At 41.4% G+C, this 15,788-nt stretch overlaps 1 protein-coding gene across 10 annotated transcripts in view; it reads left to right on the top strand.

The window, feature by feature from the left end:
* unc13a (unc-13 homolog A (C. elegans)) overlaps nucleotides 1–15,788 on the top strand; it is a 50,165-nt gene that overhangs the window by 27,809 nt on the left and 6,568 nt on the right. For 2 of the 10 annotated variants that reach the window (XM_020624231.1, XM_020624237.1), the window contains 16 exons: nucleotides 1,340–1,473; nucleotides 1,676–1,761; nucleotides 2,210–2,336; nucleotides 2,451–2,547; nucleotides 3,330–3,473; nucleotides 3,649–3,726; nucleotides 3,943–4,020; nucleotides 4,333–4,421; nucleotides 4,528–4,674; nucleotides 5,110–5,233; nucleotides 6,416–6,421; nucleotides 8,886–8,915; nucleotides 10,185–10,241; nucleotides 10,354–10,434; nucleotides 11,592–11,739; nucleotides 12,513–12,569. In XM_020624231.1, the coding sequence (XP_020479887.1) occupies nucleotides 1,340–1,473; nucleotides 1,676–1,761; nucleotides 2,210–2,336; nucleotides 2,451–2,547; nucleotides 3,330–3,473; nucleotides 3,649–3,726; nucleotides 3,943–4,020; nucleotides 4,333–4,421; nucleotides 4,528–4,674; nucleotides 5,110–5,233; nucleotides 6,416–6,421; nucleotides 8,886–8,915; nucleotides 10,185–10,241; nucleotides 10,354–10,434; nucleotides 11,592–11,739; nucleotides 12,513–12,569 (1,483 nt within the window). The remainder of the gene's footprint in view (nucleotides 1–1,339; nucleotides 1,474–1,675; nucleotides 1,762–2,209; nucleotides 2,337–2,450; nucleotides 2,548–3,329; nucleotides 3,474–3,648; nucleotides 3,727–3,942; nucleotides 4,021–4,332; nucleotides 4,422–4,527; nucleotides 4,675–5,109; nucleotides 5,234–6,415; nucleotides 6,422–8,885; nucleotides 8,916–10,184; nucleotides 10,242–10,353; nucleotides 10,435–11,591; nucleotides 11,740–12,512; nucleotides 12,570–15,788) is intronic. The other 8 variants (XM_020624233.1, XM_020624239.1, XM_020624238.1 and 5 more) reach the window with 5 other exon arrangements.

Genomic DNA, 15,788 nt, shown 5'->3' on the forward strand with positions numbered 1-15,788 from the left:
AACTGTAATAAAAAAAAATTGTTGCAAACAAATAATTAGAGAAATAAATAAATATATTTCCTATATAATTTAAAAAGAGACAGAAGATTTCTCAGAAGCTTAATATACTTTCATGCATTACCCCATTGCATTTTCCTCAGACTAACATGACATTGTAGTATGACATTTTTACATACATTATACATTCTGTATAAAAATATAGTAGATTTTATTTTGGTGTGAGAGTTTTACTTTGGTAAATAGAACTGGGTTCATACAGTACATAACACACATCAAGACTACACTATAGCAAGAACTGTTGCTCTTTCTCTAACTCTGGTTGTTGGCCTAACTGGCTCAGTGTGTTGTGTCTGCGCTGCCAGGTTTATCTGTCAACCAGTCTCTGTGGCCTGGTTGTGGTTCCTGTGCACAACAGATAATCTGCCATTCCCTATTGTCCATTCTTTGCTAAATACCATGGGATTAACTTGTTGCTAATATCCAAAGATTGTAATTTTGTTCATTCTGTCAGATGAAACAAACAGGAAAAATCACTGACTAACTCCAAACTCAGTGAAAGGGTTAATTTAGTAATCATTTCAAACCCAGCAGTAGTTTTCTTTGTATTCTGGTCCTTGACTATTCAGAGCACTTGGCTAATAAAAATATTGCTTGTACAAAATGATTTTTCAATATCACTTTTCCACTTTCTTTGCTGGATTTTTGTGTTGTCCTTAGTGATGGGTGAAATGCACTGTGGTCCCCATGTATGTACATGTTCTATGTGTGTCCTCATTTTCCTCTCACCTTGGGTAGGCCAGACTTCTCCACCCATCATTCCTGCACTTGATTTAGTAGAATGTGCTCATTAAAGCAGCAGCCCCAGACTGTCCTGTGAATTTCAAATAGGCATTTTTTTCTCTGTGAATACAACATATTCAAAGAAGTCATCCAGTCAACATTCTCAGTCTGTTTAAACCGGTTTGAGCAGCAACTGTTGAATATGTATGAGTTGTTGCATTAACAACATAGTCAGAATTTCCTTCCAAAAAAATCTGTCTCAGACAAAAACAAACAAACAAACAAAAAAAAACCTAAAGCTCACGTTTGTGTTTGCACATGTAAATAGCTTCTCTTCTTTCTGGAAGATTGAGTATTTTATCCAGTAGAGGTTTGGTGTGGGCAGTACCTAAATATATATTTTGATAATGATAAAATTGTTTAGACAGCCATGGTATGGACAGGGTTTGGTTGAAAAACACAAAAGAACACATTTCTGTAGATAACCTAAGATAATAGTTGTTTATATCTTCTCTTCATATAAGTAAAATGATTTATGTTCATTTCGTTGTGATTCTAGGCCAAACAGGGTGCTGTGCCTCTTGAGGAGCAGGGACCTAGCATCAAGAATCTGGACTTCTGGTCTAAACTCATCACACTTATTGTCTCCATTATTGAGGAGGACAAGAACTCCTACACTCCCTGCCTAAACCAGTATGCTTCTACGTTTTCTGTGTACCTCTTTCATCTATGTGATCACTTTCCCTTTTAATTTTAATATCATACAATTTACAATCACTATAATCATGTCTCCACACTTTCATTTCCAATTTCAGTCTCTCAGCTGTTTCTTGAGTTTACCTTCTTTTTCTAAGTGCCTGAACCATAAGCCATTCTTCTTCTCTCTTCAATCAAGATTTCCCCAGGAGCTCAATGTGGGTAAAATCAGTGCAGAAGTCATGTGGAACCTGTTTGCCCAGGATATGAAGTATGCAATGGAGGGTGAGTGCATAGTGGTGATATACTGAGCTTCTCAACTGACCGAGCCTTGTTGTGATAAATGTAGCCACTAATTGTGATTCTGTGGTTCAAACACTATTTTCAGTAATGACCAAACACACAGAGGCGCAGAAGACAATATAATGTTAGTTACAGGGTTGAAAGAACACAGCTAAACATTAGCTCTAAATGCTGTAGATCATAGGCTCCAAACATGAATACTTATGAGTCTCCTCTGTTTATCATTATCCTTGAGTTGGTATGGGACAACTATACAAAAGTCAATTGTATTGTTAAACCATTGTTTATATTCAGCAACCTTGTGAGGATGTCTTTATTCCTGAGTTGATGCCTTTGTGTGCGTTGTGAATCTGTGGGAATTGCAGATAGAATTGAAAAGAGAGAAACTTGTAATGCAACATATATTTGTCTCATTTATTTGTTTCCTCAGAACATGAAAAAAATCGCTTGTGTAAGAGTGCAGATTACATGAACTTGCACTTCAAGGTCAAGTGGTTGTACAATGAGTACTGCAAAGACCTGCCCTTCTTCAAGAGCAGGGTGCCTGAATATCCTGCGTGAGTAGGACTTGCCCATCATTTACACATGCTGAAAACAGAAAATAAGAAAAGTGGATTAAGTGATTTTTCTGTGTAACTTTGGGTTCTTGGTTTGTTTTCCGCTATCCACAGCTGGTTTGAGCCATTTGTCATCCAGTGGCTGGACGAAAACGAGGAAGTATCTCGGGACTTTCTGCACGGTGCTTTGGAAAGAGACAAAAAAGATGGGGTAAAGGTTTCCAGGTCTTCTTCTCCTTATCTTCTTTTCACTCCTCTGTGAATGCTGAGTTGGTGTTGTTATTCAGGCAAAATTACTGTAATCCATCCTTTGTACTTCTTTGTCACATCCAAAAGTTGTCAGCCAGTGTTTCATCCTCCCTCCTGCCTTGCCTCCCACACTTTTCCCTGCATCTCCTGCATTCTTCAAAAGCAACAATAAAGGCTTGGACACAGCAGCACAAGTGTGGAAGCAGAAAGTATGCTTGGGCTAAGAGGATGTTTCAGTCTAAGTGCTTTGTCGTATAAAGCGATTCTTTGAAAGTTCAAATAAATGTGCCTTACTGGAGAATGTGCCTTACTTGCTGTGAGGAGGGAGATAACTCTGTGACAGCAGGAGATTAATTAATGGCCTTATTTCAAAGTTTTGACTGCAAGAAAGCTGCCCTCACCTCATTACCCAGACTCCCTGGAGAAGCACCTAGCCAACTCTAGGCACTAACCTGAAGCCAATTACAAGGTGACAGACAGGAGCTCCAACCTGTCTAAATGGTTAGTTGACTGTAGGGGCTCTGTACATGCTGTGAAAGATATGAAAGGTTCATTTTAATATAGTGTCTAATGGTCCATCTAGATAGTTTAAGGTGCCCAAAGGTCACATCTGGCTGGCCTCCCTTCAGTCCTAGCTTCTCACCTGCTACTCCTACTCATCCCCTTCCCTTATACTTTTTCTCTCATGTTGTTCTCCCTGTTTTCCCCCTTTTAATCTTCTTGCACATCTTTTCTGCCCTACAGTTTCAGGTCACATCAGAGCACGCGCTGTTCTCCTGTTCTGTCGTGGATGTTTTTTCCCAGCTTAACCAGAGCTTTGAGATCATCAGGAAACTAGAGTGTCCGGATCCACAGATCGTTGGACACTATATGAAGCGTTTTGCCAAGGTAGAGTTAGTGAAATCACAAGTTTCAGTCAATTCATAATTTACAAAATAAATTTATAACAAATAGATTGTTTTTAAAACAATAAACAGTACGATTTTTTTAAATTCAGAAACTCAACTAAAATTATTTCCTGATGATTAATGACCTGTTGCTCTTTTCTTGTTTTTTTCTCCAGACCATCAGCAATGTACTCCTCTCATATGCTGATATAATCTCCAAGCTGTTTGCCAACTATGTCACTATGGAGAAAGTGGTAAGTGGTCAAAGATGTGGGTTACCAGAGCAGTCTACTGGGCTCAGTTGGTTCTAAAAAAAAAAAACAAGCATTATATTTCAGTTTAACTCTGTTGTCTTGCCAGCATCCTCTCTTTGAATTCTGTAGCAAAAGAAAGCTGATGCATTTTGAATGTGGAATTGTTTCTGCAAAAGCCGAGTGTGTCAGACAGACATGTTGCCATCTTGTTCCCAGCCCTGTATTCTGATCAACAATATCCAACAGCTGAGAGTTCAGCTGGAGAAGATGTTTGAAGCCATGGGTGGAAAAGATGTGAGTGATTAGAGATTCTCTTCTTTTGTCCTCCAGCTGGTATTATTCACTAGTGTGTATGTGGCCTTATATTATTCATATTCTGTTTGTTTGTGTGCCTGTGCATGTCTGTATAAGTGTGTGTGTGTACATCCCTTGCATTACTCATGTTGTGGGGACTGAAACCTATGAACACACTTTGTGGGGATTTGTGACATTAATACAAATGATCAGTTAGTGTTATTACTGCTGTATGACTCCCCTGCCCATTTTTTTTCAACCAGCTGTGTGGTTGTGTGTGTGTGTGTGTGTGTTTCCCTGTGCGTCCTTCAGCTGTGTGTGGAGGCCAGTGACATCCTGAAGGACTTGCAGATTAAGCTCAACAATGTCATGGATGACCTCAGCAGGGTCTTTGCTGTCAGGTTGGAACTCAGTCATGCAACCGTCTCTGGAAACATTGACATTAATATGATGTGCATTTAGACAGTCCAAACTTCATTATAATCAATTTGTACTTTTCCTGTGCAGTTTCCAGCCTCATATTGAGGAGAATGTGAAACAGATGGGAGACATCTTGGCTCAGGTGAAGGGAACTTCAAATGTGGGTAATGCCAGCAGTGTGGCCCAGGATGCCGACAACGTCCTACAGCCCATCATGGAGTTCCTGGACAGCAAGTGAGGCCATCTGCCATTTTAGTGGAATCTAAACAGGACTATTCAGTTTAGTTTTCAAGGCATTTAATCATTTTTTAACCTGTTTACCCAAGGTCAGACATACTAATGGGTGCCTTTATTGTCTCGAGTCAACACTGGTCAAGTGCCAGCTCAAGCGGAGTTAGTTAGAGTCAGCATTTAAACTGTTTATAAAGGCAAAAGAAAAACTAAGAAGGCATGCATGAGTTTGTTTGTATGTGGCTGAGGAGGAAAAGTAGTAAAATTCCCCAAAATCTAAGCTTTTGTGCTGTTTGGATGAGTCTTTTTTTGGTCATGAGGTGATTCCTACTAACCACAATTACTCTTCTATAGTCTGTTCTTTGAGGATATAGTGTTTCCCTCTTTGCTGCTTATCATTCATTTCATCTTCCTTCGTTCTGTCTCCCCTTCTCTTAGCCTGAGTTTGTTTGCTAAGATCTGTGAGAAGACTGTGTTGAAACGTGTGCTGAAGGAGTTGTGGAAGCTGGTGATGAACACCATGGAAAAGACCATCGTTCTTCCACCGCTCACAGACCAAACGGTAAGAGTACATTGACCCGCGAATGCACAATTGGACCTACAAATACTCACAATAACAATGCTTGGCTTTATGTCATTTTGGTACTGGCACTGGGCTGCGCCAGTACCATAGGCCACATAGGCCAGCAGTGTGCATAAATGTACATATGCAAACAGACATACTGTATACACACACACAGAGATATGAATATTTGACATGCTCTGATCATGACTGAAGCAGTAAAGTAAGCAGCTGAAAAATGACTTACAAAATCTATAACACCAAGGCAGCATCAAAAAAAAAACTTGGGGGGAGGGATACAAAGGCAGACCAGCAGTTGTGATTCATGAAGACAAACAAAAGACCAAACTGCCTTTACCTCCTGTCCACATGACATCCTATCTACTCCTCAGTCCCCACACACATTGTATTCAACATCGCCCCAAGTGTCCTCATTCACCAAAGCAATCAAATGAAATCCTTTAAAAAGATTTTTTTTTTTTTTTTTTTAAAGGAGTGCACCATATATCATTTTAACACCAGCTCATGGCTGCTCTCCAGTATGTCAGCTAATGATTATTTGGAGAGATTCTTGATTTATGAGTAACTCACAGAAGAGTGGCAGAAAGTTGCCCAAAGGATCAGACCCACTTCCAAAAAAGAATCGTACATTTTGGAAAGCAGCCTCTTGTGTTCTTTTATTTTGGATATATGTGTTCTCATTGTGTTTGGTTTTTAACAAAAGAGCCTCATATCACTGTTAATAAGGTGATAATGAATGTGTGGTTATCATGTACAGTGATGGCCAGTATTACTGGTCCAGCCTCATTAGCCCCTCATTGGTCTGCAGTAAGCCCCTGTCCAGTTGAAAGGCAATCTGTTCTGACTGTGCACAAAAGCTGCATTATCATCTCTACAAAAACCGTTTCTTCATTTGAAGTTGCTGTTAAAATCTGAGATTTATTTGCTATATTCCAAAAAAATGTCATAGTTACTTATTCACTGGCCCTGCTCAGTTCTTTACCTGTCCTTAGTACAGGCTCTATACAGGTGTCAGCTGGTCCATGTGTTTCCAACCCCAAGACCCAAACTTGTGTTTTTTATTGATGTGGGGCTCTTTGCAGCTTGACTGATCCTTCTCTCTGGTTGTTGTTGTTGTTGTGATTACTATTACGTCCTGCTCCCACTGCTCTCCCTCCACAGATGATTGTAAGTATAGCACTCCTGTGTGTGTGTCTGTCTGTCCACGGTGGTTGGTTCTCTGCTGTATGTGGCTGCAATCTTCCCTTGGTTTTTTTTTTACCCCACATCACACCCTCTCTTTTCTCACAGCCCACACCTCTCACATCTCTCATCTCTCTTCTCTACAACTCTGTCTTTCTTTTGAGAAGACAGAAGCATGGTGCATTCCTGACTGATTCTGATAGGTCCCACCCTTCAACAATCTCCACCAATCAGTGCCCCCCTCTTCTCCTGTTACTGTCTTTTCTTCCTGAACACTTTCCCCAAACAGGAAGAGGTACTCCTTCCTCACGGCTGGTGTTGCCTTGTTTCTTCTCATGCATTGTGTCTTTTTACTGAGACTCTGGTGGGGTGACTGATCTCTCGGTGGCTTGGTATCTAGTGTCCTCGCTTTACCTCTGGCCCCCCTTTTCTCCTTTCTTAACCCTCCCAATGTCCCCACCTTTCCCTCCTGTTTGAAGAGTGTCCTGCTTGCATCTGATCTATTTCAACACCACAGTCTTCTATCAGTATACTGTACAACACTGCACTGTATGTCGCCACAGACCTGTCATGTCGGACTGTCTTGGTTTGGTTTCATGTTTTGCTGATACTATGATTATTGTACTGATGCTATTATGCCAGTGGTCCTGATGTGGAGAATGGTGTTTCTTAGAAGAGGTTTTTGGTTTGGGTTGATGTTTGTAATCAGTTTGCTTAGTTTAAAGCCTGGACGCATGTGGAAACACCTAGCCTGACTCTGTCTGAAGCTCAAGATTGTATATACCAGCACTTTACAAAGCTCACTAACTAATCCCTGTCTTTTTTTTTTTTTATTCTACGCAGAAACTGAAATGTAAAATAGAACATGGCAAGATGTGGATTACAGACAGCTACATGCTATAGCTATTTCATGTAAAGGTGGATTATGGACCAGGCTGGTGGGGCCAGTGCCCCAGGGCCTCGGACTGCCCGAGGGCTTTGGAAAGACACAGGCCACATGCTGTCTGAGGCTTCTGAAGGTCAAAGGCTTCTTCCATTTGAAGGCCCTCAGAAAGCCTCAGACTACATCTGAGGGCTGTGGGCAGCCTGATGTTTTACCAGACAAGGCCTGAAAGTTTCACTGGTCCAAAGCTATTGGGCATAACCTACAATGGCCTCAGAAAACCTCAGGCCATGCCTGGGGCTACTGGCAGCCTAATGCTTTCCCTTCCAAGTTTTGAGGGTTTCCCAAGCTCACACAATCTCTCGAAAGCACAAACAAAGGGTGTGTGTGTCTACTTGTTACATAATCCATCCAGCCTGGGTGCCTATATGTGATTACTTTTTGCAGCTGGGCCTGATTTCAGCACAGTTCAGTTCAAATTAACAGCCTCTCTAGACAGCAGTTACTACGTGGATTTAATGTAGATAGTGAAAAAGACAAACAAGATAAGAGTAACAACTGATGTATGGACATATCTCACATCAGAGTCAGATGTTACTGCTGGTTGGTCACATAGTTGTTTTATTGTTTGTTTGTTTGTTTGTTTGTTTTATGGTTTTTGATTGGGGTGGAGGGCGTGTCATAGTGATGATGTCATGGCAGTAATGTCATGACTAATCAAGTGATCAACTTAAATTGGGTTGTGTATTCTACCTCAAAAAATACTCCTGATGCCCAAACTGATTTCATGGTAATCAGCTGCCAAGTGCAGTGCCATAGTCCCAGCACATAGCTCGCTGTTATTGTTGTGTGTTACTAGCTTGGATTATTTTGTTAATATTGTGCAGTTATAATTGATTCATGGTTTGTTCATTTTTTATTTTTTCTATTTTCTGTGAGGGCCCCCTCACAAATGAGATGATGCATCTCAAGGGGACTGTCTTCTAAAGCAAATAAGGTCACAACTTGTTTGTACAATCTGTCTGACTACAAATTAAACCAATGAGGTATGATATGTTAATTAGTGAGCTTTGGAGGTTCTGGTAAACAAATTTGTTTAATGTTGAACTGATCCAGTCTTAGCTAACTGTCACCCCATTCTGACACTGTGCTTAATGCACAGACATGAGAGCGGTATTTCATCTGACGCTAGCTTGGCAAGAGAGAATATAAGTGTATGTTCGAAAATGTCAAACTAGTTCATTAATGGGGTAAATTTTATTTCACTGATAGAAATGTTGTGGTTTTCACAGTTTCTAAGACAATTTTCAATTTATTACTGCCATTATGTTGCTCTTCTGCTATGTCAACCAACAATTTGTTAAACTTGTTTTTATTAGGCTACGTATAAATTCTGTGTCTTTTTGATGACTGAACTGAAAGAAGCTGACATTTCTGGCTGTATCCTCAAATTTTGTATACACTTTTTAAAGGAACACATGCACTTTTGATTGCGCTTCTAGCCAAAGAAAGTATAGTCAGGCTACAGGGACTGCTTGAAAAATTAACCACATGCTCTCTTTCCAGGGGAGGCTGAAGAGTGCTTCTCACAGTGATGTAAGGATTAAACACCTATAGATCAATGTGTCTTGTCTCTCTATTCTATGTCTTCTCTCCATGTCTTCATCTCTCTTCCTCAGCTCCCCAGGCAAACAAAGCAGTGAAAATATTGATTTTTCACTTTTGTTTTTATACAACATTTCCTCTATAGTGCTGTTTATATGCTGTGAAAATCTCTGTCAAATGCTGACACAAGTAGCTGACTGCACCCCCAGTCTCATACATGCAGACATCAGTGACTTAAACACACCACAAACTGCAAATTGTGGAGTCACTTAATTTGACTTCAAAAGCAATATGACATCTATATTGCATCAACACAATGCAGTACAAAAAATAGAATGTGGTCAAGTCAAAGCAGCTGAGCTTCACGAGGCAAAGTCACAAATCAGTGATAATGGGCCTTTTCTACTGGGATTTATGGTGCATTTGAGTGTGCTTAAAAGGTCAGAAGATTAGACCAAAATGTATCGTTCTCATCACAGCATCCCCTGAGACAAAAACACAACTGTCTGTTATTTTCTGAGTATTTCACATAGTGTAGCAGCCGAGGGAGGCTGGATTACTTTGACATGACACTGTCAGGCTTTGCTTTCTTGACAAAAAATGAGTAGACAGAATAGTTTTGAATGTGCAAACTTCTTTTTCTTTACAGCTTTTACAAAAAAAAAAAGAAACCTATAGTCAGAAGCTTGTTTTTGTACTTTGTTTCATTTGTTGATATCACTGTGACAGTGATTGTAAGGTTACTTCTATAAGTTGTAGCAACACAAGAGTAAAACCATAGTTCATGCGTAAAGCTGTAACCTTACATAGGATTTGAAGGGGCATTCAGCAGCACTTCATGATAAACTCCTTCTAGAGTATTGCATTACACTGAACTACAGTAAATTAATGCACACATCAGAGTGCAACGACAGAGCTACTACATGTGTGTGTGTGTGCGCGCGTGCATGTGTGCCCATGAATGTGCGAATGTTTCCCTTCTTTTCCTCACTACAAGCTGAGCCACTCTCCCTGAAATGTCTCAGTCTGTGCGTGTGTGTGTAGATTTGTGCAGCAAAGTGTACTGTTTGGAAATCAGTAAAACACACGAGTGTGATAAAAGCACTTGATGGAAAAAATACCTTGACATCTGTAAAGCGGCTTAGAGTAATTGTTTATGAATGTGTGTGTCAGAAATGTTGTCATTCTCTGTGTGACACTAAGCCGTTTACTACTGCTCTGTTTTGTCATCATGATAACAACATTCTTCCTCTCTTCCAGGGCACTCAGCTCATCTTTAACGCAGCCAAGGAGCTGGGACAGTTGTCCAAGCTCAAGGTACAATATGGTTTTATACCATTTATGACTCCATGATCCCTCAGAAACTATGAAGCATATGAAGGGACAGATTGATCATTCTGGTATGTTTTTTTTCCATTGTGATCTTTAGGAGCACATGGTTCGTGAGGAGGCCAAAGCACTCACACCTAAGCAGTGTGCTGTGATAGAGCTGGCCCTGGACACAATCAAGGTAGAAACGTCTTCTTAGATGAGCGGACTTTCATTGTTAGATTTGCTCTATAAATGTGGTTTATAGGGATGAGGTGTTAAAGAGTTTATGATTTGTCTTTTTGTTGCTTTTACAGATTTTGCTGTATTCAGTTAATCTATAAGAAACTCTTCTTAGAGTGATGTCTTCCATATTTCTACGAAGCAGGGCATTTTAAGTTGGAGAAAACATAAATAACACTATAAATAATTGTATAGATGATAATTCCATTTCAGTTACATGCAAACAAACGCAGAGATGGAAATGAGACACTCATCTGAGAATATGGGGCCTATTTAGAATTACCCAGTAGACTCAAACCCACAGACTGAACCGAGATTTGTAGTTAAAGAAACAACATGGGCACAAATACCTGCAATTTGTTACATTTCTATAATATAACAAGCTACAAATTCATGACTTTTATGTACCTTTGATTTGGTTAAGAAAGGCAAAATATGACCTGTTTAAAAAAGACTTTCAAATCATAAAGGATCTGTTTTACAAGATACCATACAATTTGGTACAACTACAGTAACAGCTTTGATGCTGTATGCCTCCGCTAACCAGTCAAATTCATGGGAATAGATGGATTTAAGGTCAATGACCTTGACTTTGACCTTTGACCACCCCAAAATCAGTTCACCCTTGGGTCCACCACTTGTGCCAAATTTGAAGGAATCCATTCAAGGCCTTCCTGATATATTGTGTTCACAAGAATGTGCTGCACATGCAACCTGAGAGCATAATTCCTCTGGCCAATGGTTATTACCAGTATGGAGCCATAAAAATTGATTCAGAGGCGTGGAGCTGCAAAGGGGCCCTGTAATAGGCCAGAGATTATTATGCGTATTTAATTAATATGTCATGGCCTTGAATGTGCTGTTAGTGGGATCATAATTTCAAGCAACTCTTGCTACAGAGACAGAAAACATGACCACTGACTAATCAGTACAGCTCTACATTAATGTGTGAATGAATACAAACTAAGGTCGGACATCCCAGTGGTTCACTCTGTCAGATGTTGCTCTAATTTTCTAAAAAGTACTTTTCCTTCTTCAATAATATTTTTTAGCTATGGGATGTTAGTTGACAACGGCTGTCTTTTTTGTCTCTCTGCCTTTGTGTGTGTGTGTTAGCAATACTTCCATGCTGGTGGTGTTGGTCTGAAGAAGACATTCCTGGAGAAGAGTCCTGATCTCCAGTCTCTTCACTACGCCCTGTCCCTCTACACACAGGCCACAGACAAACTTATTAAGACCTTTGTTCAGTCGCAGAACGCACAAGGTAGACTAATGCTCTTCACTCTTTGTGGCAGTCTTTCTTTTCTTTCGCTCGTTGGCTGGCTTTGAATTCTCTTTACTTTCCAGTATACTTGTTTGCTAAGTGTGAACTTAATTTCCAATGTCATGTCAAATTGACATATTTGTATCCTTGCCAGTGTCTCCCACTCCTCTCTTGTCATTAGGGTTTCCCCAGTGCCGAGCTCCACTGTAAATCTTAAAATTAACTTGCATGTTTTGTAGTCTATAAAGGCAAGACTGTTGCAGCACAATATTCTCTCCCCACTGCTGGCAGCCAGTCGCTGGAAATAGTCATTACATTTGCAATGAAAGAATAAATTCCCACACCCTCTTATCTCTCTTTTTGATTGTGTTGCTCAGCCTCCATCCCACCGTCAGATGGCTACATAGCAGCCATCACCTGTGGAAACGCTGATGCTGACACACAGTCCAGAACACTGCTGATAGATAGTTGGATGGTCATTTAGAATTTTAATTCCACAAAATGCCATGCTGTTTTTGGAGCATACCTAAGCATGTTTTACAGCTTAGTTTAGCCTATGTGTGAATTTTGTGCTGCAGGATTACACTGCAGAGTGGAAGAATACCAAAAAAAAAAAAAAAGGTTCTTTAAAAATAACTCCAATTTCTCTCATCTTTACAGACATAACTGCTTTTCTACTCTGTAACTCTCAATTCACCGTCTGCCAACCTCATATTTCTATGTGTCTCTCCTTTCTATGTCTACTCCCTTCTTCTGCCCTGTTTGTGGGCCAGTGTTCAGCGGGAAGGGGGTGAGGTTCACCACTAGTGAGGATGTTTACCCAGACAAGGGTATGTGGCACTCAGGCTCAGGGCCTGATAAATCCAGGACTAATAGAAAGAGACTCCAGACAAAAGTCCACCACCCCCCATGTGCATCCTGAAACTCCCCTGCCTGCTTAAACCCATCGCAACAAACACAATGCATAGATTGAACATAACTCCTGTATTTACTCTCTATCTCTGCCTTTTCGCACACAAACTGTACATGCATATTATAACAACAACACAGACTTTATGCATTCATGCATGTAATGTACACACTGATGTCTGTATGTACAGAACTGCGCTGAATACATACACCATGGACAGTATGTATGAGCAGACACTAGAGCATGATGTGCAGACATCAGAGAAGAAGAACACAAATGCATTAAAGTGTGGAGGAATCGTGATTCAGCATGATGTCAGGGGGCCGAGGGTCATGTGTGTGGGCAGTCAGTGCGACTGAGTGAATCTGTTCATAAGGTTGTTGAAGTAGAAGTTAATTTAAGTACATTGTTTGTCTCAAGTGAGGAAAACAGAGTATTTCCTTTTCCCCACATTACTACTGCATCTGAAATGAGAGATGCTGAGGAAGAGGAGTAGATTATGTAGATGATAAGAGCTGTCTGGGAGGGTCCTTGCCTGCTCTGTCATCACACACAAACACAGACAAAAGTACCCACATAGGAACACACACAGAGCTCCCACGCATAGCACAGCCCTCCCTAAAGCAGTGATGAGAAAGGAGTGCTCAGCTCATCTCCCCTGCACAGACTGAGGCAATTAGAAATGGTCCCTCTGGTCAGGTGGTCTGATTTCTGTCACTTTAGTATCAAAAGATCTGATTCTTTCCCACACACAACAGCTCTATGTATAATGGTTGAGGCTCCACTGAAAAAGACTTACTGCATACTATGTTGTGATGTGAAAGAGAACAAGGATATATGGAAGCAAAGAAAGGCCACAATAATGTAAAATTTATAAGCACGTGAATAATTTTAAACTCACACTGTCCAAAGACATGCGGCTTAGGTTGATTGGTGACTCTAAATTGCCCGTAGGAGTGAATGGAATGTGTGTGTGTGTGGTTGTTCGTCTGCGTGTCGGCCCTGCGATGGCCCTGCGATGGACCGGCGACCAATCCGGCGTGTACCCTGCCTTTCGCCTGATGCCAGCTGGGATTGGCTCCAGCTCCCCCGCGACCCCGATCGGGACTTAGTGGTATAGAAAATGAGATGAGATCATTTTAAAATTTGAAAGAAGAGAGGCAAAAGTCTCTCAGATGCTCTGTCAGATGGTTTTCTTCATGAGGTTTCATGAGTACGTCATTCCTCTCAGTGTGGCTGAGAGGAATGACGTACTGAGTATCGCAAGATCGTGAAACAGTGCAGGGGATATTCAACATGGCGACGCACAGTCACTGAGAATACAACACTTTGCTAGCTATTTTTCGGACTTTATAACCCACTACTGGAATTACACAAGCAATCCATTGGAATCATAAGTTGCTGCCAATAACCTGAACGGACCTTTCACATTCTGGAGGATTTAGTCTCGGACCTAAAATCTTTCATCGACCAATACTACATTCACTGCAGTATGGATACCGCCAATACAACCCAGCAAGACACCCTGAAGCCAAACAAATGGAAAAAGACCTCTTCTACAGATATAAGTGATCTACAGATGACAGACATTGAGGTCAGTGTGCTTGCATCCATCAATGAAAAAATCAATTTACTAGTCACACTTCATAAGGAAATAAAAGAATTCCGGTCAAGCCTTGAATTCACCCACAACTACACTGAAAAGTTAGAGTAGTCAAACAACTCTCTCCAAGCATCCATCAAAACCCTCAGCGACAAAATGGACTCCGTCATGAAAGAAAACAAAATAATGACAGAAACGATACTGGACATTCAAACCAGAAACATGCGCGACAACCTGATCTTTTCCGGCAACAACAAGAACAATCACCCGGTAATCCCGAAGCACTGGTTATCCTCCCCAGGGAAGGCGCCCAGGAGGCATCCCAAACACATACCCAAGCCACCTCAGCTGGCGCCTCTCAATGTGGAGGAGCAGTGGTTCTACTCTGAGCTCCTCCCAAGTGACCGAGCTCCTCACCATATCTGTAAGGGTGCGCCCGGCCACCCTGCGGAGAAAGCTCATTTTGGCTCATTACAGCTCAGCTCCTTCTTCACCACAACAGACCGGTACATCGACCACATTACTGCAGAAGCTGCACCGATCTGCCTGTCAATCTCCCGTTCCATCCTTCCCTCACTCGTGAACAAGACCCCAAGATACTTGAACTTCTCTACTTGAGGCAGGATGCGTGCTAAAGGTCCTGGTTTGATGGAGCCAACAGGACAACATTATCTGCAAAAACCAGAGACAAGATCCTGTGGTCCCCAAACCGGACTCTCTCCGGCCCCTGGCTGCACCTAGAAATTCTGTCCATAAAAATAATGAACAGAACCGGTGACAAAGGGCAGCCCTGTGTCAGGAGAAAGGTGACCGTAGCTCAAGAGAGCTTCTTCCCAAGAAAAGCTTACAGTGTCATGCTATTAATGGAGTATTTTCAATGACAGCCTACAATAAAACACCAATGTGAGAGGCACTGGAAAAGCAATGACAGCCCTCTTTTAATATGTTTTAGCCCAAATTTTAAGGGAAACTGTTTATTGACAGGAAACAAATTTTCAGAGGCTTAAAATTGTCTACAAATTATATCGAGCCATCTGCTTCAATCCATTTTACTCTTCAATGAGAATAACTGTAGGTCTGAATTATGGTATTTATGTCACAAATGCAGCATTTTCTATATTAAAATGTTCAGTTGCAACAATCTATTCATTTTCCTCCGCTTATCCAGAACCTGGTAGCGGGGGCAGTAGTCTAAGCAAACATGCCCAGACTTCCCTCTCTCCTGACACTTCCTCCAGCTCCTCCGGGGGGATACCGAGGCGTTCCTAGGCCAGCTGTCACTGTCCCCAGCCACCACACGATGTTGCAGAGGCGTGTCAGCCAAGACAGCCCCACAACATCCAGACACTTGAGGTACTTAGGGCAGATCTCATCCACCCCTGATGCCTTGCCACTGAGAAGCTTCTCAACTACCTCAGTGACTTCAGCTTGAGTGATGGACGAGTCCACCTCTGAGCCCCTGGCCTCTGCTTCCTCATTGGAAGACATGACGCTAGGGTTGAGGAGATCCTCGAAGTATTCCTTCCACCGTCCGAC

The sequence above is a fragment of the Monopterus albus genome, unplaced genomic scaffold, assembly GCF_001952655.1.
Source record: "Monopterus albus unplaced genomic scaffold, M_albus_1.0 scaffold323.1, whole genome shotgun sequence".
Classification (NCBI taxonomy): domain Eukaryota; kingdom Metazoa; phylum Chordata; class Actinopteri; order Synbranchiformes; family Synbranchidae; genus Monopterus; species Monopterus albus.